Genomic DNA, 24,540 nt, shown 5'->3' with positions numbered 1-24,540 from the left:
AGTTTCACCAATTAGATTTATATTTTTTATAATAAACTTTTTAATTTTTTCAGGTTAAATTGATGAAATTGTGAAATGGGTGCTGTTGCCTTGTCATGCCAATGATGGAAGTTTGTTATTCAAATTATTTGCCTTGACTATGAGTTGGACTTTTCTATGAACTTTTTTTGAATTGTGGAAGAACGTCAACATTTATTTTATTTATTTTTGTGTTTTTGTTTGTGATAATTGATGAACATTTGGACTATATCTATTTATGTTTGTAATGAATTATGAAAATTTGCGATGAATTATGATATTTTAGTTATATTTATCATTCCAGGTTTTATGTATAACTTTTAAAAAATTTATTATTATCTCAACTTAAATTTAATTTTAAGTTATATTGATGAATGTATTTTAGGAACTTAAGTTATTAATAATCATGTTAAATTGTACATTAGCAGTCAAGTTTCAGTGTAGAGTATAGAGTGAAGACCTGTGAAATACTCAGTATTAAAGTTGCAACTGCAAAAAAAAAAAAAAAAAGACGTTGAACCGTTGAACCGGCCGGTCGGACCGTGAACCGGACCCCTCTCCGGTTCGCTGGCCGGTCCGAGTTTAAAAACATTGATTACCACCAGGTTCGATGGGATTACCAATTATAGGAGAAACAATTGAGTACTTCACCCCTTATGCATCCGATGATATTCCACCTTTCTAACGCTTTTTTTTTTTTTTGCCTCCTATTTTACTTCACACCCTTTTCATTTCCAACTACTGTGGATAAAACTGACTCCGGATAAAACTCAATACTCCAGTGGTTATCTAACCACTTCTTAACCAGCTATCACACACACACATATATATATATATATATATATATATTTTAATAATATGACAGCAGTAATAGTTAAGAATATTTTATCTTTGACTAGCTTTTCATTGTTTCCTTTTTTTTCCTCTTTGGGCAATTTCAGATACGGGCCAATTTTTCGCACGAGTATAGTTGGGCAGCCAATCGTTGTATCAACTGATGCTGACGTCAACTACCGCGTCTTCCAGCAAGAAGGTAATGCTTTCCAAATTTGGTATACTGAGAGTCTCTTCCAGATAATTGGGAAACAAAGTGTAGTTGCCCATCATGGAGGCTTCCACAAGTACCTCAAGAGCTTAACGTTCAAGTTTGTTAGCCCCGAAGCCTTAAGAGAGAAGCTAATATATGAAATGGATGAGAGCACTCAAGAATCTCTAAGATCTTGGAGTAAACTTGGAAAATTAGATGGTAAAGATGGAACTGCAGAGGTAAATTCATTAGCATCCTACTATTTGATTATATTAATCAGGACGAATTCGGACTATACGTACAGAGCATTGCTGAAAAGTAGTAATTAACAATCTCATTTTCTCCAGTTGGTATTTAAATATGCTGCCAAGAAGATGCTTGGCTATGAAGAAAGCAAGGATCAGCAAAAATTGAGAGACAGTTATAAGGCATTCATGGATGGCTTGATCTCATTTCCTCTCAACATCCCTGGAACACCATTCCACGCTTGCTTACAAGTAATCAATTGTTGTTGTTGTTCGTCATTTGGAATTCTTTTTATATTGAAAGATCGATGTTCATTATACCTCAAAAAAAAGATATTCATTATAAATATATGACTAAGTAAAATATATATGCTTTCATATATGCTGTATCAGATTGAACGAACGATATGATTTTTATGATTTTCATTTTCCAGGGACGTAAGAAAGCAATGAAGGTCATCCACGACATCTTTGAGAAGAAGCGCTCAGGCAATGATGGAGCTACGAATGACTATGACTTTGCGGACCATTTACTTGAGCAAATAAAGAAAGAAGACACTTTTTTGAATGAAGAAATTGCGAGGGACCTGGTATTTTTGTTTCTATTTGCTGCCCATGAAACGACTTCAACAGCTTTGACTGTGGCCTTGAGGTATCTAGATGGCCATCCACGTGTTATGGCTGAACTAAAGGTCCGTGACTTTCCGAAACTATTTGGCCCGCTGTCATCTGTATTTACCCTTTAATTCTCCAATTCTTGTGCAAGTTCAATACTTAAATGATTAATATTTTATATTTACTGACGGTATATATTGTTATGATTAGATGTTTACACTAACAAAATATGTAAGATTACTTCATACTTAAACAGTCAATCATTTTTGTAGAGAGAACATGAAAATATTCTTAAAATGCGAGAAACAGAAGGTTCTGCTATTTCATGGAAAGAGTACAAGTCTATGACTTTCACGCACATGGTACGTTTCAATTAACCAGACATTTCATTGTATCTATCATTTGAATCATATAGTGAGCTAGACCATTTACATCTTAAGTTTTGTTGTCTACTGTAGGTTATAAATGAAACACTTAGGCTTGCAAATATTACTCCTGGGATTTTGCGCAAAGTTGTCAAGGAAGTTGAAGTAAAAGGTATGCTTCAATATGTCATTTGGCATCTTCTTGAAAATCATTTGTCACACTTTCTTTATTTTGGACCAGTGATACCTTTCTCCTGCAGAAAAAAGGAAAAAAAAAAGAAAAGAAAGAAAGAAAAACTCTCTTTAGTAACTACTTGGGTTGGGCATTTTTTCATGGGAGTAATATATACAGAAAATAAATTATATGTTTCCTTTGTTCTTCTTTTCCTCCATTATAACTTACAGTTCCGACTAATAAGTGCGAATGATTTGCAGGTTATACAATTCCTGCTGGCTGGACGATAATGGTTTGTCCACCATCTGTTCATTTGGATCCTAATCTATATGAAAACCCCCTTGAATTTAATCCATGGCGATGGGAGGTAATTTGATCATCGACAAATTTGAGTAATTTACGCACGAGAAAGATAAACTTACAGAACAAAAGTTAAACAAAATCATGTAAAAATAATTCAGGTTTTTTCTGCTGTTTTTCCAATCAAAAGGGCAAAGAATTACATGCGGGATCAAAAAGTTTCATGGCATTTGCTGGTGGTACGAGGCTTTGTGTTGGTGCTGACTATGCAAAGGTGCAGATGTCAATTTTTCTGCATTACTTGGTCACAAAATACACGTAAGGATTTCCAAATCACAATTCCCACCATCTTCGCTTAAATGCATATAGAAGAAGCTAATTCCTATATAGTATAAATTGATGTCCACTTAACTTCTTCGGTTTTTTAATATGCATGATTGCAAGAAGAAAGTGATAACTGATCAAAAAACTTGTCTAATTTGAATTTTCAGCTGGAGAGTTACCAACGGAGCAGAGAGAATCCGGACACCTACTGGTATTCGTTTCCCCAAGGGATTGAATATTGAGATTTCAGAGAACAAATAGATTTTAAGCCGGGCATGCACGAATAAAGCTTGTACTTTCAGAAGTGTATTTATGATGCAGTAATTTACTGTCATATTGTAATTTTACCTTCCAGCTGAGTTTCACTACATTGTAAAATTGCAAGTGTCCTAATAAACAACATTTTAAGTGGTGTCTTTCTTGACACTACTGTAATTGTTGAAGATGTTATAATAGTTGCAGTTTGAGCTTCACAACTTGCATTTTGGACTCCTCTGAATGAGTGTAAGAGTCTTTTATAGGAATAGCATCTGTGAAAGTATAGAAGTGAAGTTAAGTTTAAGTAATCGATTAGAAGTTGAACATATGTGCTTTACAGCTGAAAATAAAATATGGTTAATTCATAACTCGCTTGTGGCTAAAAGATCTCCCATAGTTTATGGAAATAATTTCATGTTTTTATGGAAGTAACACAAAATTTTCTAGATTATGTACATAAGGTGTTGGAATATTTTAATAAAATTGTTAAATTCTCAATTAGATGTGTAAGTTATAAGGAGAATAAATTGGTGAATATTTTTGAAATTTATTGGTGTTTGAATGATTTTTAACTAAAGATTTATTATATAAAATTATGGCTTTTCAATTACAATAAATTTTGTAACCTACAATTCAAATTAGAATGTGTCTTGAATAGCCAATAATTTTCAGCATCTACTTAGCAAATTATTAGTTTAGGTTATGTTTGACTAATTTTTCTTGATCTATAAATATGCGTTGTTGAGATAGAAAAAGATGCTACAACAACTTATTGTATTATAAGAGAAAATATGTTTTTTGAGCTACAACAATTATGTTTTTTGAGCTACAATTCATAAGAGAAAATATCTACTCTTTTGTTATTTTCTATCTCATAGATTGGCAAAAAGAAACAAGTGTTTGTAGAGTTATACTCTCTCAGTTGTACAGACTATTGAGAGTAACAGCATGTGTGGTTAGACTGTTGTATCCTGGGAGTGACAAGCAGAAGATTCTACGACACCGAAATTGATTCTTTTGCAGAGGCTTGAATCATCTTAAAGAAAGCGAAATATCCATACCTCAACCCATTACATTTGTGCATTATTATATTATTATTTTGACTATTGTATTATAGTTAATTTTATTATTGTTATTATTATTATTATTATTATAACCATTGTTAATTTTTCTATTTGACATTTGTATAATTGTTCTAGCGGAGCAACAGTTTTAAAGTGATTCAGAACAAGATGGAGTTCAACTTACAAGTCACTTGACTTGAGTAGCCTACCTATGGACGAAAAATGAGAAGATCTCAACTAATGAAACATGTTAACAATAAAAGAATGCTTATGAAGAAAAAGGGAAGTTGTTGAATTCCATAATGTGAGAACCCGTAATTTTCATTTTCTAGGTTTTAGAATTTTCATGGCTTGTTTTCTGCATTTTCGTGCTTAGAAAATTTTCTAGGTCATTTTAAGGAGCAGATATAAGTTTTAGATGCTTTTTCTAGTATCGAATAGGTTTTGAGAAAGTAAGAGCGTATACCGGACGTGGGACCCACTAGTGCGAAAAGTTCGGAAAAATTCGGCCAACTAGGTTAAGTTTTGAATACTGGAATTAATTTATCGGGTGTTAAGAGATAAGTAGAGGTTGCAATTTGGATTGATATGAGAGAGAAAAGTTAGGTAAATATTAATAAAAGGTGACAAGTGTCACCATGTGATTGGGCTTACCTTAAGACTTTCTTACCATTGACTTAAATAACCAAAAATGACCCAAAAATCTTCAAGAAGAGCCGGCCCTCTCAAGCTTTCTTTCTCTCTCTCTTACTCCAAGCATAAGGAAGAAAACACTTCAATCTTGTTCCAAATCATCACAACCAACCATCCAACCTTGATTTTGCTCCATAAAACACCTTCAAGTAGTGTTTGTGAGTTGTTGTGTGAAGTTATTTGGCAAGTTAAGGTGGTCCATAGCTCTCTCTCTCTTGTTTTAAAGGTAAGTTGTGAAGAACCACCCCCCCTCCTTTAATTGATGCTTAAATCATGCTTAGTGGTAGTAAGAGATGCAATATTATTGATTAATTCTTGATTTGTGGTTGAAATGATGGAATTTTATTATTTTTGGGGATTTTTCTGTTTTAATATAAGCATGATTGTGTGGCTATCTATGATGATTGGAAATGGTCTATAATGACTTAAGGAGGTGGGAAAAGTGATTAATTGCAACCAATTTCTGTTTGGAAGAAAATTGAAAAAACTAGGGTTCTTAAGGGAGCATTCTGTCCGAATTTTTAGGTCCTAGATAGAGGCCGAATTGGCCTTATCTCAAAACATGAAAGTTGTAGGGAATGACATTTTAGAGGTGCCTACAAAATTTCAGGTCAATCGGAGTTGTGTAGAATGAGATAAGTCGAAATTACTATTGCTGTTCTGGTTTTACCCGAAATTGAGAACTGCGCCTGTAATTAGTTGTTTTGGCTGGAATTGCTTCCGAATTGGTTGTTGAGGCCTTCTGATTAAATTTATCCCTGTTTCTTAGATTTCAGCTGGTTTTGGAATTTCTGGATTTGGACTTAGAGAGCCTGAGTTATGATGTTTCCGCAAGAATGCGTTTTGGTGAATCTGTTTTACGTTGTTGATGTAGTATCTTGCATTTTTGACCTGTTTTCACTCAAAACTGGGTTGAGTGACCTTCTGTGATGTTGTAACCCTGTCTTTTAGCTTCGAGATGGTGGGTCTTACACCCTCATCTGATAAACGTAGTGAAATTTGTGCCATTACCGCAAAATGAGGACAAAAACTGTTTTTTTTTCAGGGCCAAAGCTAGTTACATTTCCGAAAATTCTGGTTTCCTTTAATGTTTGTATATGTTTATGGAACCCTATTGGGGTCATGTTTGGCCTTGGTTTATGACTCGTTATCGAGTCTCATTGTATTTGTTTGCATGTTTTTAGGGCGTGACGGTGGTGCACAACGTTCTTTTGACGGAAGTGCATGAAACCACATTTGCTAGCGTGGTGAGTGTACTACTCACTTGGGGGTTAATATATGGCTTTGCTACTTGAACTTGGTGCTTTGAATGTTAATTGCTTGAAGTGAAAGTGTACTTTATCACTCTCACTTATTGTTTCGCATGTTATTGGAAAGTTATTGGAATGTTATATGAAATGTTATATGAAATGAAATACATGGCTTGGTGTCGTTTGGACGAGTCTCCAACGACTACAAATGTTATCAATGAACTCAACCCCATTGGTAATTGATTGAATCGAGCCGGCGAGGGCTTGGTCGTGCCAATTAATGTGCCTTGGGGCAATGTTATATGGAATCTTGTAGTATGATAGACTCTTGATTCCGGTTTACTCGAGTAATACCACAATGCATGTGTTTGGATTGCGGGCCCGGTTGGGGAATGTTAGGTGGAATGGAATGGAGGTAAAAGTGGAGTCTACGGTTGGTTATTGTTGAAAATTGACGGAGAGTCAATGGCGTTTGATCAAGAAATGCAAACGAGAAAAAGGGCTCCTGAGAGCCACCCGTATCCTTTTATCCTCATTATTGATGTGTGGCTTTGTTTATCTTTGGTAAATTGGACTGTTAAGCTTGATGCATCTGTGAACTTGGTTGCTTGAGTTGTATTCTCACTGGGCAATTAGCTCACCCCGTTCCTTTTGTTTTCCTTACAGGAATATGACTTTTTTTGGAATATATCTTGATAGATGGTTGCCGAATGAACAAGATGAATGTCTCTTTTGTATTGTACATGAAATGGGACCCTAAATGTATCATTAGGGCCGTTTTCACTTTTGATTTGGCAAACCACATGTGTAGTGACTTTTGTATCACTTTTAAATGCCATTTTGGCTTGTAAATGCTTAATGTTATATTGTATATGTATTTCGATGTTTGGTTGGGTTCGGACGGGTCGGTTACTATTCATGGCCGACTCCGAATTTCATTTTTTTTTATTTTGGGTTATTTTGCCCTTTTGCCTTGTTTACGCGCGTTATAAGTTCCGGAACGAAATAGATCGCTCTATACTGCACCGTTAGTCCTGGCGAGAGCTGGGCAGGCAATCCGCTAACCTCTTTGGTTCGCCTTAGGGGAAGGTGGGGCTGTCACACATAACTAGTATTATAATGACTTTTATAGTTTCTATGAAACTTCTTGTCCTAATACCAAAAGTCTTGGAAGGCTTAATAGCAAAATATGGCACTAGAGAAGTAGATCCGAAAGAGTTCAAATTGCTGAACAATTACAACTTGTTGCTGCACTAGACAAGTTGCTACCATGCACTTTGAAAGAAATTTTTAAAGGTGCCTTCTTAACAAGTAAAAGTAAACTTCCAATGGGTATGATTAATTGGATCATTTACTCTAATCGCAATAGATATATACTCCATTGCATGTTATAAAGTTGTCACAAATAGTGGGGTTTCATAGTAATTTCTATGCTAATATGCAAAGAACTTGATCTTTGAATGTGATGTGTGTTTAGTTGTGTATCATTAATGCACTAAAATAGTGGGGGTTTTTTTCCTTTGCTAAAAATTAATGCAAAGAATCTGATATATTATTGAAGATTCTCAATAATATGGATTTTTATTGTGAATAACGAAAAAAAAGAATGTGTAGAATTTCATGTGGCACCATGTTATTTTTGCAACTTGTGAGCATGAATTTTAAAGTTGCAGTTAAGTGCAATGTTAAATGATATTGAGTATAATGGTTTTGGATTTCTTAATTCTTTCTTTGAATTTGTGCAAATGGATATACACTCGAAAGTGTGAATATAATGTGAATACACTTGAAGTAAGTATTTCATATTCTTGCAGAAAGAAGTTCTATGGAAATTCCATTGAGATAGCAAAAATGGTTCCAAGTAGGTCTATGGAATTTACTGCTTGAAGGTTGGAATTGGCCCCGTTTGAAGAGTAGAATCGTCAAATTCAGTCTGTCAATATTCCATCAGAGTGAAGCTATCACTTTGCATGGTGCAGTTAATGAAGCCAACATGGATCTAGTAAGGAAAAAAAACCTCAGAAGTTTTTCACAAACCAAGAGGAGATGTTATAATAATTTGCTGCAGCTCAATGACTCAACTAAACAGCAAAGGGAGACACCAGAGCTAATAACTGAAATGTTGGATCAATTTCATGAAGTCTTTGAATATCCCAAATAGTTACCGACTTCTAAAGAGCTGGATCACCGAATTCCTCTTAAACTTGGATCACAACATTTTAAGATGAAGAAACCCTATAGATATCCTCATTCACATAAGGATGAAATTGAGAAGCAAGTAGCTGAAATGTTGCAGGCAGAACTTATTAAACATAGTTGTAGCCCATATGCTTCACCAGTGCTACTGGTAAAGAAGAAAGACAATATTTGGCACTTTTGTGTGGACTATAGACACTTAAATGACATAACTTTCAAGGACAGATATCCAATTCCCAACATTGATAAATTGTTGGGTGAGTTGCATAGAGCAAAGTGCTTCACCAAAATTGATCTGAGATTAAGATGTCATCAGATCAGAGTCAAAGTAGTGGATACTTACAAAACTACTTTTCAAACACACCAAGGACCCTGTGAATTTCTTGTCATACCCTTTGGCCTAACAAATGCTTCTGCTACTTTCCAAGCTCTTATGAACCAGGTATTTGGCTCTTTTCGGAGGAAATTTGTATTTGTATTTTTCTATGATATCTTGGTGTATAGGCCTACACTACCAGGTCATGTTGAACATCTAAGACAAGTATTGATTGTTCTTAAAGAAAACAGCTTGTTTGCTAAATTTTCTAAGTACTCTTTTGCACAAAGGAGAGTGGAATATTTAGGGCATGGAATTTCTAATCAAGGGGTCACTATGGACAGCAGTAAAGTGGAATGCATAATGACATGGCGAACACCAAAAACTGCTAAAAAACTAAGGAAATTTTTGGGATTAACAAGATATCATCGGTGTTTTATCAAAGGATCTGGCACTATATATAAATCACTGACTTCCTTATTGCAGAAGGATACATTTACTTAGGGTACAGAGTCACGAGAATCATTTGATTTGCTCAAGTTGGCAATCAATCAATCTCTAGTATTGAGATTACCAGATTTTAATATTCCTTTCATAGTAGAAACAGATGCTTCGGGAATTGGGATGGGGGCAGTGTTATTGCAAGAAGGCCATCCAATAGCATTCATTGGTAGAGCAGTTTCCACCTAATTCTTGGGTCTGTTTGTGTATGAAAAAGAATTGATGGCATTAGTTCTAGAAATCACTAAGTGAAGACACTATTTGGTTGGTAGTCATTTTATTATCAGGACTGATCACCAGCCCTTGAAATATTTGTTGGAACAAAGGTTGACTACTATTGCCCAATATAAGTGGTTGACTAAGCTACTAGGTTTATATTATGAAATCTAGTATAAAAAAGGGTGCAGAAAACATTATAGCAGATGTGCTATCCGGGAGAGAATCTGGCATGATAGTTGGGAAGGAACATGCTCAATCTCTTATGGCTTCGACCGCTATGAAACCATTATGGATAGAGGAAATGCATGCTAGTAATGAGGGTGATGAACAAAGCCAAGAATTGCTAAGATAACTAGCATTAATATCGTCACATCAGGATGATTAGTATCAACTAGTGCAAGGCCTACTTAAATGCAAAAACAGACTATATGTTAGGAGTGGCAATAATGTGAGACAGAGGTTGATGAAGGCATTATATGAGTCTTCTATTGGAGGTCACTCAGGACAGAGGGCATGTCTGCAAAGGATTAAAGGATTGTTTTACTGGCCTTAAATGAAATAAGATATCATTCAGTTTATACAACACTGTGATGCTTGTCAAAGAAATAAGGTTGAGCATCTTCCACATCCAGGATTATTGCAGCCCCTTCCCAATCCTACTCAGGCTTTGTCTCTCATCATTATGAATTTTGTGGAAGGGTTTCATATTTCTCAAGGGTTTGACATGGTATTAGTAGTAGTTGATAGATTGACCAAATTTGGCCATTTCATTCCATTAACCCATCCATTCTCAGCTCTGCAGGTGGCTTACTTGTTTCTAGAGAATATTTGCAAACTACATGGGCTTCCAGAGTCTATTATTACTAACAGATAAAGTTTTCACTAGTAAGTTTTGACAAGAGATGTTTAGACTAGTGGGAATTGAATTGCATTATAGTTCATCCTACCATACACAAATGGATAGACACAGTGAAAGACTAAATCAATGCTCAGAGTCATTTTTAAGGTGCATGATAAGAGATATGCCTAATCAGTAAGTGGCATAATTTAGCAAAATGGTGGTACAATTCCTCTTATCACACAAGCTTGAAATTGTCACCTTTTGAAGCATTATATGGTTATGAGCCTTCACCTCTGCCTCTGGGACCTCACTTTGACACATTCACTCCTGTTACCAATTCATTTGTATAAGACAGAGTATTCATGTTGCAAACCATTAAGGAACATCTAACTAAGGCTCAAAATAGGATGAAGGTCTTTGCTAACAAAAATTGGACTGAAAGACAATTTGAGGTGGGTGATTGGGGCATTCCTCAAACTCAAATTGTATACACAAAATCATAATTTCCACCAACAAAGTTATTAATACCACCACAATCTTGTTCTGTTTAGTTTATACTAACAACTACATCAGTTTTAGTACAACCACAATCTTCAACTAAATTGTCTACTCCATAATTGTTCTTAACAAACTCAACTATTTGATTTTCTTCTTCAAATAATTCATCAACTCTCACACAATTAAAAATTTCTAACTCATCAGGATCTTTGGTCACATCAGTAATTTCACTAATGATTCACTTTATTTCTCGATCACATGTGAAATTTCTGTTCGAACCAAAAATTTTTCATCTTCAAGTGCACCCTGATTAGAATTTGCCAAAACTATTCAAGCCTCCCTTGCCATCTTTACATGTATGACTTTTTTGAATACATGCAAGTAGACTTCGGTATTGAAACAATTCTTTGCGATCCAACTTTATATTTCTCTCCAATTCTTGAGAAAACCCCATTTGGACAATATCTCAAAACTCTAATAGCTTGAGAAAATGTCTTCATCATCATACTCCAAGTTTCAAATTCATTTTTACCATTGAAGTTAAAAACAATACAATATTATAAATAATACAAATCCATATTTCAAATTTTTTAATCTCTACTCAGTTAGGACCAATTTAGTGTCTTAATTTTCAACAACAAATCTTCTATTTTTGTGTCCTAATTTCGTAAACAAGTCCCAAGATCAAAATCCAAAGCTTTGATGCCACTTGTTGACACAAGAAATTACACCAACGAAAGCAATTTTAGCATATATAAAAATATGCAGAAAAAGAAGGAAAATAAACATGCAAACAAATACTCAATGATTTTATTATCTCAAAACTCAACAATTACAATATTAAGTCATAACCTCTCACTTATGACAACTCACTAAGTACAATTCTTAGGGACTTTTCCACTTATCCAACAACTCAACAAGCTCTCAAGGTTTTTTGCAACTCATTTTTCAAAACTCGACTCAATTCTTTAAGAAACAGTGTACTAGACTAATACATGTATATATGGAGTAGTCTGTTTCCTAATAGCTAAAACAATCTCAAAACTAAATACATAATCCAGTAGATGCTTGGACTAAGACTTGGATTGGTTGAGCGGTTTTGGAATCGCCAGAGCACTACGGGAAACTAAGAGCTAATAAACATTAGAAGGAAAATATGAAAAAATTTTGACTAGTACTATACTTGCTAATTGGAAACCTATAATGGATAAGGAATCTACCAAATTAACTTTAATCACAGACTTGGACATAAACTAAAAGCCAACCGTATACTAATTGGACTTGACAAGCGTGGGGTGTACATACAATCGTACGTTCAATCTACAATCAAGTTTTATATTTATAAAATTTTAAATATTTCACACGTGATTTTTCGCAAGTATATGAGTCAAAATTGAGTATAGGGTATTAAGACTCGAATCTGCAAGGAAAAATAGATAATTACTGTACTACTAAAACTCTTTTATTATTTAGATGATTAACAAATTGAAAGAAATAAAACTACGCTAAAATCCACAAGAAAATAACAAATGAAAGCTCTTTAGGTTATGATATCCCTAACTATTCATACAAGTATAAATTTCGGATCATTGGGCACTACTACCTCAGCTAACCATGCCATAATATCCTAATGCATATAAAACCTACTCTCGTAGTGAATCAACTATACGTATAACTATTCCATACCTACTCTCATGATTATGAAACTATTTATAAATTCATGAAGTTCTATGAAATTACATGGAACAAAAAATCACCAAAACTACAAAAATGCACTTCTACTCTTGTGAGTGTACTCGCTAGGTTTATTACTTTTATAAATTAGTGTTAAATTTCAATTCTCATTGCAAATATAACTCCTCAAAATTATCACAATTAAAGGCTAATGTTATGACCCAAGGAGGAGTTGACCATCTAAGCAAATAGGGTGATGATCAATAAGTTGTTATACTACTTGTCAACTCAAAAATTAGTTAAGAGTGAGTTAGTTAGAAACACTTAAAATACGAGTTAATTAGATTCTAACTGGATCAATTGATTGTATAAATAAAGGATGACCTATGTAGTGAAGGGAAGAATTGAGTTGTGAAAAGTCTCCCTCTTCCTAAATAATACGATTCTCTCCTCTTTCCTCTGCATTTTCTGATTCTATTCTCTGAAACTCCTCTTTCTTTTCTATATTCTCTCCTTTCTCCCTATTTTCTGGAACCAAATCATTAAAATTGGTATCACAGCTTCCAATCCTCGGATGGAAGCTTTTGGGACCCAGCAATTGCAAGATCTTTCTTCATCTCTATTTCTTTCTTCCTTTCCCCTCTCTCTGTTCTATCTCTGGTCCTTACTGATTCTTTCTTCTCTCTCCTATTCAATTCTTCCTCCTAATCCTCCTAATTCTTTCTCCGATTCCTTCTGTGAAATTCTTCAACTGACACCATTAATCCACCAATATTATTGAATTGATTTCTAGATTATGGACTTGTCAAATTTTATCAATGGATGATAACATCATCTGTCAACTCTTGGAAGATCAAATCTAGAAGGGTTATCTGAATATGGATGAATTGGAGGTACAAATTGAATTACAAGCTCAAAGATTCCAAGATCAGTTGGATGTAGAAGGAAATAAAGGCTATCACGAATTGGATGTGTCAATGTACAAATGCAAATGTACTTTCAACGTTATGCTTTGGATACTCAGTCATAAACAGGGGTTCACACTAGAAGAGCATCAAAGGATTATTGGAAGAATGGGATAGCCTCCTTCATCCAATCAAGATAGGAAAATAGTTGAAGAATCTAATAGGCATTGAAGGGGCTTTCGAGAATCAAAATCTTAAAGAATCGGAGGAATCAAATTCCAAGGAGCTCTATCTTTCAACATCTACCCCAATCAAGAAGTGGACTGATGTACATTCGGCAACGGTAGAAACAGAAAAGTTTGAAGTCCTTTATGGTGAAATGGAAGAACATTTGGAAGGTGACTATGGTTTTGCAATTAAAGAACACCACCTATTTGGTAAAAGTTCAAAGCTTTCTTCTTCAGCCATTTTAGTTCAAGGGGAGTTGGAACGTTCAACGTTGAGCAATGAAAGAGAATTAGAATTCAAAAACCAACTTCTTGAAACTGAGATCAATAATTTCAATCAGAGGTTGATTGAGGAACAAGTTGGTGTGATTTCTTTCCAACAATTTTCCATAACTGACTTGGTTATGTCTTCTAAGGGAAATTCTAGAAAAGCTAGAAAATGTGATGAACCATATCTAGCTTGTCAAGTAACTGATAGTCAGATTTTGGTAAATGATGAAATGTCTGTATAAGAGAATGGTGACTATGGTGGGCTCCAAGCCTTGGAGATGGTTCATGGGAAAATAAATGGGACAATGTTCTGTGATGATTTGTTTAGTCAAGTCTTCTCTGAATTAAAACATGGAAGAAATTTTATGCCACAAGTGTTTAACTTTGATTCTTTGATGGCATGTAATGATATGGTTGTACTCGAAGAACAGTTTATTCAAGTTACCCCCAAGAAAGCCAGAGATGCAAAGAAGTCTTGGTCCATAATAGTATCTGGTTTTGAAGGTGGCACTAATGTTGAAGAAGACAGCAAGTTCCCACACAAAATTTTATCAAGCAACGTTCTCCAAGCTGTGATTTGGGAGATGGATACAGTAATTCTTCATAAGCCTTTAGGGAAATCTGGAAGAAAAAATAGTTCTGATGACGTATTTGCTACAAGTTTCATTCTTGAATTAATTGATTCCAGTGCAAGATATGGTTGTGAAAAGGAACTCCAAGAGCAATTTCTTGACTCCAAGAACGTGAACTATGGGGTTAAATTTGGTGAAGGTTAGGGTGAAAGATTTAGTCACCATGGGTTGTAGAAGGAGGTACAAGAGATCAAGGGCCTTCAAGAAAATCATTCAAGTGGAGATAAAGGAATTGACATCCACCAAAAGTTAGTATATGCATTTGTTTCATGGCTAGACAAGAACATGGTAGGTGGTTTCTTGATGGTATAGGATACACCCATTAAAAAGCTGATTTCGAAAAGTTTGAGAGGAAGATTGGGTGAACAAAATTTGTAGGATGATTTGAGTTGTCACATATTTGTGTTCAGGGTGAAAAATAGCAACTTACAAGTCATTCAAGTGCTGATTGCACTGCATAATTCTGCCTTAGAGTTGCCAAGTATTTGACTAAACAGTTGCATGGTGACATGGGTGAAGTTTATGGGCTGAAAATGATCTGGACAGTTAATACTATTCCAATTGGAAAATTCCAGCACTATAAAACTTGCAAATCATATTTTCCGTGGGACCCTGGCAGTATTAAAGTAACACAGAGAGTGAACATTGATATCATTATACATCAAGTATCACCACAGATTGCAATTGCAGTAATAGTTGCACCTGAATTTCAAGCTGGAAGTTTTCTTTATAGCCACTATTGGGTTGTAGCAGCTATTCTTTCTACAGCCATGGTTAACCATACATCTAAAAGAACAATTAAACATTGGTATTAAGTAAGGATGAAGCGTTGCACATGCTGCTTCAGCTCTCCCAAGTTTCTCTATTTTTAAATGGATGTTGCAAGGAGCAAAGTGCTGTTAGCTAGGATGGAATTGCTGAAGCTCAATCCTATGGACTAGGATTGTTTGAGGGGGGAGTATTGTTATGACCCAAGGAGGAGCTAACCATCTGAGCAAATAGGGTGATGATCAAGAAGTTGTTATACTACTTGCCAACTCAAAAGTTAGTTAAGAGTGAGTTAGTTAGAGACACTTAAAATACGAGTTAATCAGATTCTAGCTGGATCAATTGATTGTATACATAAAGGATGAACTATATAGTGAAGGGAAGAATTGAGTTGTGAAAAGTCTCCCTCTTCCTGAATAATACGATTCTCTTCTCTTTCCTCTGCATTTTCTGATTCTGCTCTCTCAAACTCCTCTTTCTTTTCTATATTCTCTCCTTTCTCCCTATTTTCTGGAACCAGATCAGTACAGCCAATTAATCATAATTATAATAACGAAAGTGCTAAATAACTCAATCAATATAATAGCATCAATTAGCCAAGTAATCAACACATAGTACTCATAGATAGTTCAACCAAAATATAAGGCATGTAATTTTAGAAACACATATTGAAGATAAAATCTAAACTTGTATGATAACTAAACTTGGAATCAATACAAAAGATAAACAATTGGAAAGATAGAGTAACACTTGTCACATGAGCTCTCTCCTTGGCTTCTTTATCCTTCAACTTCATCTTTATCTAGCTAATACACAAGAAACCATAAACTAACCTAAACTATCCTACACTACCTTAATTAAGAAAATGTAGGAACTATATCTTTGTGGTGTATTTTTCACACTCTCCAAGCTCTTCTTGATTCTTGCTCAAAATGGTGTATTTGTAGAGAAAAAGGACTCCAAAAGATCACTCTAGAGCTTCCTTTTCAGCAGAAAAATTATCCCTTGATGTACCATGAAAAGGTCAGAAATAACTGAGCAATTCGAGCAAGTTAAACCATCATTTCTGACCACAATCCAGCCTAGAATTCAGCTAGGGATTGGTTTCTGTTCATGGGTTGGATTGCTCCCTTATTTTTCCTCGAAAAATTTGCATGCTGCCATGAATCCGTCCCACAATCTAGCCTTATATCCGGCCATATATTTATATCAAAATATCTTTATGATGAAAGAAAAATTAGCTCTTATGGAACCATAAAAGTTATAGTTCTTTGAGTTATATTTCCAATGGCTTAAGAATCGGGTCATTTGGAGATCTGGGTGCTGAGTTATGCTCAAAAAAGTGAAAATTGGTCAGTAGAGCATTGCACAAGTGCTACAGTAATTTGGACTTTTGACTATGAAAACGTGAGAACTAGATTTTGATGTCTTCATAAGAATTGTAGTCCTTTCTCTTATCTTTAAAATAATTCAAGAATCATCTCAATACAAGCTTTCTAGCTCAAGTTATAGTCAAAGTACCGAAATGTGTCATTGCTGCCAATGCTTTTCATCTTGTTTCTTGATTGCATTTCACCTTTTGATCCTTTCATGTCACATGATGTCTACTTCAAATCATCAACAATCATCCAAATATCTTTTCATGTCATTCTAATTGATAATTGAATTATTAAAACCTAAGAAAACATGAAATTTTCACACTTAAGTTCATTGAAATGCAAGTTTTCTCACTTAACCACAAAATGCAAAATTCTACTAGAATCGTTGCTATTTAGTTCCTATAATGATTAAAACACACTAAAAACTAAGTAATAAAACACACTTAAAAGATGTAAAATATATACACTTATCAAGGCCAATATTAAACTAAAAGAACTTGGTTTAATTTCCTTCAATTATTGAGTCACTATCTCTATTTTCACGTTTCAAGACACTAATCCATACAACAATTTCTGTGATCTGTGGCATTATAATTTGCGTTTCGCAGAATTTTGTACAAGTTGACCTCTAGTTTAAATTAGTAGGATTTTGATATAAACCAAGTGCAGTTAGATGTAGATCAGGCGTAGTTAGGTGTATGTTGATTTGTTATTGTTTGTAATAAATCAAAAATAGTTTGGTATAAGTTGATTATTATCATTTAGTGTAAGTTGAGGATAAATTGTTAATTTACATTAACTTATGCGAAATGGAACTTGTGAGCCCTGTTTCCCAAATTTCGCTCCTTTTTCACATCTCTTTGCCACCATTCACTTTCATATTTTCTTTGTGCTGGGGTCGTATCTCTGCCGAACAAAGGGACTAAATAATCCTATAGCTCTTGTTATAATTGATAACCGGATAAAGAACAGGGAAGAAGCTACCCTTGGTATTCTTAGAGGAAATCTTAAATACCAAAAACTAATTTTTAGCCGAAGTTTTGTCCGTCAAAAATCAGATTTAAGGTATGGAAGCGTGTTGGACCCTTTTCTTTTGTTAATATGAATTGTTAGTTCATTATTATTAGTCAATTCTTCAATATCATCATCCACTTATTTCCTAAGATGATGGACATTTAATGAAGTAAAATGATGGACATCCACTAATCCTGTATCAAAGAAGTAAAATAATGGACATTTAACAAGAAATGAACCAAGTAATCCCAACAACATTCCCAACTACTAGGCCATTTTTATATGGGATCATGCTACAGGGATGATAGGTCACCTCACGAAATACTAAAATAATGATAGTTATAGCAGTTGTCTAACTTACCCACATTTAGCAACAATTTTGGTTCTTTAGCATCTTTTCTGATTTCGTTAAAATAATGATTATAAATTATGTTTAAGTTTTTAAACTAAAACGGTAAGTTTGTGCATTAAACTAGTAACTTAAATCATTCATCAAATTTACCATTTTATGTGCGAAACTTACCATTTTTTTAAACAAAAACTTATTATTACTTGAATTAGATTTACTAATTATAATTGCTGTAACTTTCTTAAGTAAAATGGTAAGTTTGTGAAATAGTATAGTAAGTTTGAACAATTCACCAAATTTACTATTTTATTAATAAGACTTACTATTTTTTGACAAAAACTTACAATCATTTGACATAAACTTGCAACAAAGTTTGTTAATAAAGTAGTAAGTTTGAACAATTCGCCAAATTTACCATTTTATTAATAGAAGTTACCATTTTTGACAAAAACTTATTATAATTTGAATTAAACTTACTGATCCCAACTATGATAAGTTTCTCGAGTAAAATGGTTAGTTTGTGCAATAGAGCAGCAACTTTGAACACTTTGCCAAATTTATCATTTTATTAGTAAAAGTTACCATCTTTCGACAAAAATTTACTATAATTTGAATTAAACTTGCCGATCCCAACTATGGTAAGTTTCTTGAGTAAAATGATAAGTTTGTCCAATAAAGTAGTAAGTTTGTTCCATTCACCAAATTTGCCATTTTATTAGTGAAACATACCTTTTTTGGACCAAACTTACAATTATTTGAATTAAATTTACTGATTCTAACTTTCGATAACTTTGTACAGTAAAATAGTAACTTTGGATCATCCAAAATTTATCATTTTGTGTGGAAATAAAATAAACTTTATCTGTTTTATTACTAAAACTTATCATTTATCTACATATACTTACTGCTGGTGATAAATGCACACACGATGTGTATGAAATAAAAAAATCATAACATTTATTGTGAATGAATTTCATATAATAATTTTTATTGTTAAAGTAAATTCTAATTTTTAAATTGTTTTCACAAAATGATTGTTATATTGGTAGTTATTGCTTAGAAGTGGTTATGTTGAAAAAATATGCTTAAATAATTAAATTGATGCTCATAGGTAGTGTTCTCAACAATATATATCTGGGTAGTTAAATTTTTTGTAAGGGCAAAAATGAAAGTACACAAAGTGGTAACAAAATATTTATACCAAACCCTTTCCGTCCTCTCCCTTTATATACAGTATAAATGATTGATTATAAGTAAACTTAATATTATGTCCATGAATTTTTAAAAAAATGTGGAAAATTTTGTTCAAAGTCACAAAAAAAAAAAAAGACCGATCATCATAAATAGCACTTGTAGTTGTATGAAAGATTAATCTCTATCATAGTATTCAGGACTACATAAAAATTAAAAAAAAATCGTTAATAAAATATTTCTCCTTGTTAGCGCCTCATTTACAGAGAAAACATATCCTATCAATAAAAACTCATAACTATTTCAACTAATTTAGTGTCATTATTCTAAACAACCACGTTGATGCATTTGCTAGAGAAACTCATCTAGCAATTGTTTGCACCTAATATTCCATAAACTTCACTGTTATTAAATTCGTCTCAATGCTTATTGTCGTAGAACATTATTTTTATATTTTCTTATTTTAGTAGAACTTAGTGCTTTAAAAGATGAACCTTATCATCGCTGTAACAAAAATTGATTGATTCTCATTTTCAACTAGAGGGATCTAAATCTAGATCTTATTACTTGGAAACCGACTGTGCAATCAAGTTCCTTTATCTTTAGCAAATCAAAATTTGCCATTTAGAATTCATCAAATTGATTCATCGCATTTTTTAACAGCTAAGTTGGCAGTTTTTTTCCAATTTCATTCTTGGCCATGGAAAAACGAGCAAGAATACATCAAATTGCTCGTTTTCGCCATTTGATTGAATAGATTAGATCGTTAACAAATAGGCTATATATTTGAAATTTCTTATTTTGGCCATTTGATTAAATATATTAGGATAATGACAGATTGATTATAAATTTTGAATAATCTAAAACCAAATGGACTAAAAAGAATAAGGAACACCCTCATACTTGAGATATTTTCCAGATAAGTTAGGAACACACCAAAAAAAAAAAGAAGAGAAAAAAAAACTTACAATCCAATGCATCATTGCATCATTGTAAAGAAATTCTAAACAAATATTGCAATCTGGTATCCCCAATAAAAATTGAGTATTGTATTTGTGTACTTTATCAATTAAGCTAGCGCTACTAAGATTCATCTGTAAATATCTATCCCAAAAAATGACATAAACTACGACAAAAGAAAGAAATTTTGTCAAGGAAACTAAGTGGTCAATGGCTTTTCAGCAGCAATGAAACAAGGAAATCCAAGTAAGCATCAACCTTGAGTCAAGAAGATCTTCAGGAGCCGATACACCAATGCATGTTTAGCATCCTTCTCTAACTGTGCCACAGCAGGCTTACATAGTAGTCACACTAGCAAGAACACGCATAAAAGAATCATTATCCATATAGGAAGAGTGAAATATTATCAAAAACATAATAACATAAGCAACTTCCAGATGCACCAGTACCAGTCTTTGAAAACAAGATGTCACAAAGTAAATTAGGTCCCTGGTTTCATAAAATACATACAGCTTTTCACCACCTACAAGATCGACATATAGCTATATTCCAAGAAGACATACCATCTCACAAGTTCGTCTATCTATCAACTATTCAAATAAATATGGAAGCAGAAGTACAACTACTACAATCCAAGAACAAAATCTAACTTGATTGATGAGTTGTAGGTTTCTTCACATTCTAAGGTACAAATGACTCCACAACGTTATGACACATCACACAAATAAGTTCCAATATACCATACTGATAATGAAGTACAAAAGCATACATGTCACACTTTAGCTCAAAATTATAGCAAAGAAAAAATTAATGTAACATTTGGAGATGAATAATCATGCTCCATAAAGTCAGATTCAACCAAGCCTTGAGGCTCCTCACAACCGTTTTATATGCAATTCAAAGAGACAGACAAGCGATACTTGAAACATGCCAGGTGCCTTCAGAAAATCAACTATAGCACGGACTGCTTCTTCCTTTGCTTCATTCATAGCACATGCATCTTCATCGCAAAATGTTGCGAGATATCTAGTGAGAAACTTGAAACAATCTATTGCAGAGCTGGAAATCCACAAATGGACAAATAAGGCAAAGTAACGACATACTTTGAACAAAAGATGTCATAGCAATTAGAATAAGTACAAAAGATTAATTGACAACCTAAAACATCTTGATCTTCTACAGAGGAGTACATAGAAAAACTCATCCATTAGTAAGGATAATGAGCCCCCCAGGGCTAGAGCTGGTGGTAGTAGCCTAGTTTAGGTGAGTATCATCGCAAAGGTTCGAATCCTGGGTGCAATGGTCGGTGATGTTGGGCAGCGTCTCCCGACCCGCAGAGGAATAGTTGGGTCGTACGGTAACCAGTCCATGGACACCAGATACCTCTGTGTTGACAAAAAAAAAAATTTGTAAGGATAATTGAAAAAGAAAAACAAAACAAAAAGACATATGCACCATGTCACGTGAACACATGAAACAAGCTTATACAGCAGTCATGTGAGTAAAGATCAGAAGGGTCTTACGATTAAAGCTAGAGCGACTTGTTAGAGCTCATGATACCTCAAAAGAAAAGTGCCAAAGATGCTTAACAGACACAAGTGTCTTGCAAGGAAAGGTTCGCAAAAGTGACCAAAAAAGGCAAACAATAGAATAGAAAAAAGAAATGAAATTACACTGCTAGGTATAAACTTATAACACTATCTATGACTAAACGCATAATACATCTGAAAACATACAATTCCTTCACATCAGCTTTAAGCAAGACAGAGTATAGGAGGAAGGAAATCAAAAAAGGGCAAAGAAAGATGATACTGGACTTAGTTGGCTAATTTACGGCTTGAAGGTTGGAATTGGCCCTGTTTGAATATTAGAATCGTCAAATTCTCCTCTGCCAACTTCTCATCCAATTCCAGCACCTTTGTAGATGATCTCAGATTCTTTGTTCTTTGGACTAGAATACTTGTGTGAGACCTAATGCAACGCATGAGCATGCCCAGACATTGGTTAATTTACAACTATAGCAAATATGTAATCAAGCAATTGGCTACTGATATGCAGATAAAATTCTTAATTAAACAACTTTTATTACTTAAATAACCTTTTTAAAGCTATTTTAATTCAATACACTGAATTAATAGGCCATATCAACATAAGAAAATACTCTATTGAACTAAATACACCAAATTCATACTAGCATCATTGTCTTGCAGGGCATAAAAGAAGTATTAGGCTGCAAATTCCTGAGCCACAAAATTTTGATCAGATTTCCACAGGGCCAAAGAGTTTCACTCTTAGCAACAAAGTCAAACCTTCATTCCTTGGTATAATGCTCGCGATCTGCAGGATCATATACAAGAATGGTCATACTCAGACTAAACATACTCCTGACAATGGTGAACTTTATTACTCCAACGCCGTTGTTTCCGGGACCAGGAACAAGATTAAGCAAGCATGTGCTATGCACTGACCCTTCCCACCGTTCATATGCTGCAACGGAGTTGATCTTGTCTATAAATCTGTTCAAAGCACCTTCATACCTGCTGTTAATCACCATTAGCACATGGGTAACCTTGAAAATTTTGCAAATGAAGTAAAATTTTGTTTAGAAAATCTCTCATATTCTCGCTGTATCAGACCAGAAGTTGAAGCTAAGTGAGCCTCAGCCAAGTACAGTTCATTGGAAAAGAAGTCAAAATTCTGACTCAGTGAAATGGATCAAAGATTAACTTATGTATCTTTGTGGAATAAAAATTAATGAATAAGAAGAAAGACTAATATCTTTCAGGTGTAAAACTCAAAAGATACTAAATAATCATAAACCTAAGCAGAGTCTTTTAAAATGGCAAAGAAAAATATGTACAGCAATCAAAATTGTCTCGTAATCAAAGATGACAAAAGAACTAATAAATTAAACTCCTACATATAAGGTTCCAAGGTGAACAAGTTTTTTTCTTCTAAACCCTTGCCTACTGCCCAAAAACTTCAAATTACATGTGAATGTTTACACAATCTCAACAATTGCGTTGGGAGGCAAATAGGGAAGATTATACGACTATCTAAAAGTATTGGGACCCATAAAAATACATCATGTGGACATGGCTCTGAGTTTCTTCGGCTCTGGTACCACAGACCTAGATGTTACGCAAATAAATTACTGTAAAAATAAAAATTGCCAATTTGGCAATACTACATAGATGCATCCTAGAACCAAAAAGTTAATGAAGACCGTACGTCAGATAAAGTGAGAAGATAAGGAGAATGATGATGATTTTGGAGCTCAGTTGAATTCACATTGATATATGAACATCCCAACCCAATCAATTTGATCCTCAAAGTGCTCAATACTAGAGCTAGAAGGAGTGCAAGACACGCTGATGAAAGTGAGAATGGCCAGGGAACTTCAAGAGTATGTATCAACTCTTCAAAAGGGGTATAGCAGTTGGGCATTCTGTACCTTTTGGATACACATTTGTAGGGACAAACTGATTTGGTAACATCCCCTGTAGCAAATCATACCCAAAATGAAGTTAGATCTATCATGTCCAATAATGGAGCAGATAATTGAGAAATGGACTTCAAAGAAAATTAGAGCTCATTGCATTACATCACCTCATACATAGATAAAAAATGCATGACTAGGAAGGCGCTCAAGGGAACAAGGTGTGCAGAGATTTTCATCAGATCCTTTAACATCATTGTATGTACCAATAGCACATACCTAAGAATCATTGCATTACCAAATGAAAATAAATTCCTCTAAATTAAAATTGCATTTTCATACTCTCAGCAGCAAGTAGTTAAACGTGGATCAAATAGAAGCAAAAACAAAAAATTTAGGTTGATACCGGAAGAAAACTACATATAGTATGGCATCCAAATCTGAAGAGGAACTATTTATGAGATGATGGATTCATTCCAGTCAACCTACTCTTTTAATAATAAAAAATTTATCAGTAATTTAAACCCTAGATGAAATTGAAAAATGGAAACCCATTAAAAATAATAAGAAAGCCACAAAATGACGGCGGAAAAAGGAAAACAAAGAAGACTGTAACTTTAGGATCAGTACCGATGATAATCATGGAGACAGCGAGAGTGTCGATGTGCCATCACACTTGCGCTGCCTGTGGTTGTAGCGTGAATCATAATAGTGCCCCGGAGAAAATCAAAGCTGATCAAAATCAAAGCTGCTGCATGATTTTCAAAAGAGCCATCGAAACCTGAACAAACATGAAATTGTGATGAAGCTAAAAGGTTAGATTGGAA

General features: G+C 34.1%; 1 protein-coding gene across 1 annotated transcript; it reads left to right on the top strand.

Moving 5' to 3' along the window:
• The first annotated feature begins 628 nt into the window (after positions 1-628).
• LOC140036255 (cytochrome P450 87A3-like) lies at positions 629-3,545 on the top strand. The gene is made up of 9 exons (XM_072077595.1): positions 629-660; positions 960-1,284; positions 1,393-1,542; positions 1,725-1,982; positions 2,178-2,267; positions 2,364-2,442; positions 2,706-2,812; positions 2,936-3,063; positions 3,237-3,545. The coding sequence occupies exons 1-9, from the start codon at positions 629-631 to the stop codon at positions 3,328-3,330; spliced, it is 1,263 nt and encodes a 420-aa protein (XP_071933696.1). The 3' UTR covers positions 3,331-3,545.
• The last annotated feature ends 20,995 nt before the right edge of the window (positions 3,546-24,540 follow it).

This window comes from Coffea arabica, chromosome 2e (assembly GCF_036785885.1).
Source record: "Coffea arabica cultivar ET-39 chromosome 2e, Coffea Arabica ET-39 HiFi, whole genome shotgun sequence".
NCBI lineage: Eukaryota > Viridiplantae > Streptophyta > Magnoliopsida > Gentianales > Rubiaceae > Coffea > Coffea arabica.
This window is presented reverse-complemented; position numbering and strand designations above follow the sequence as displayed.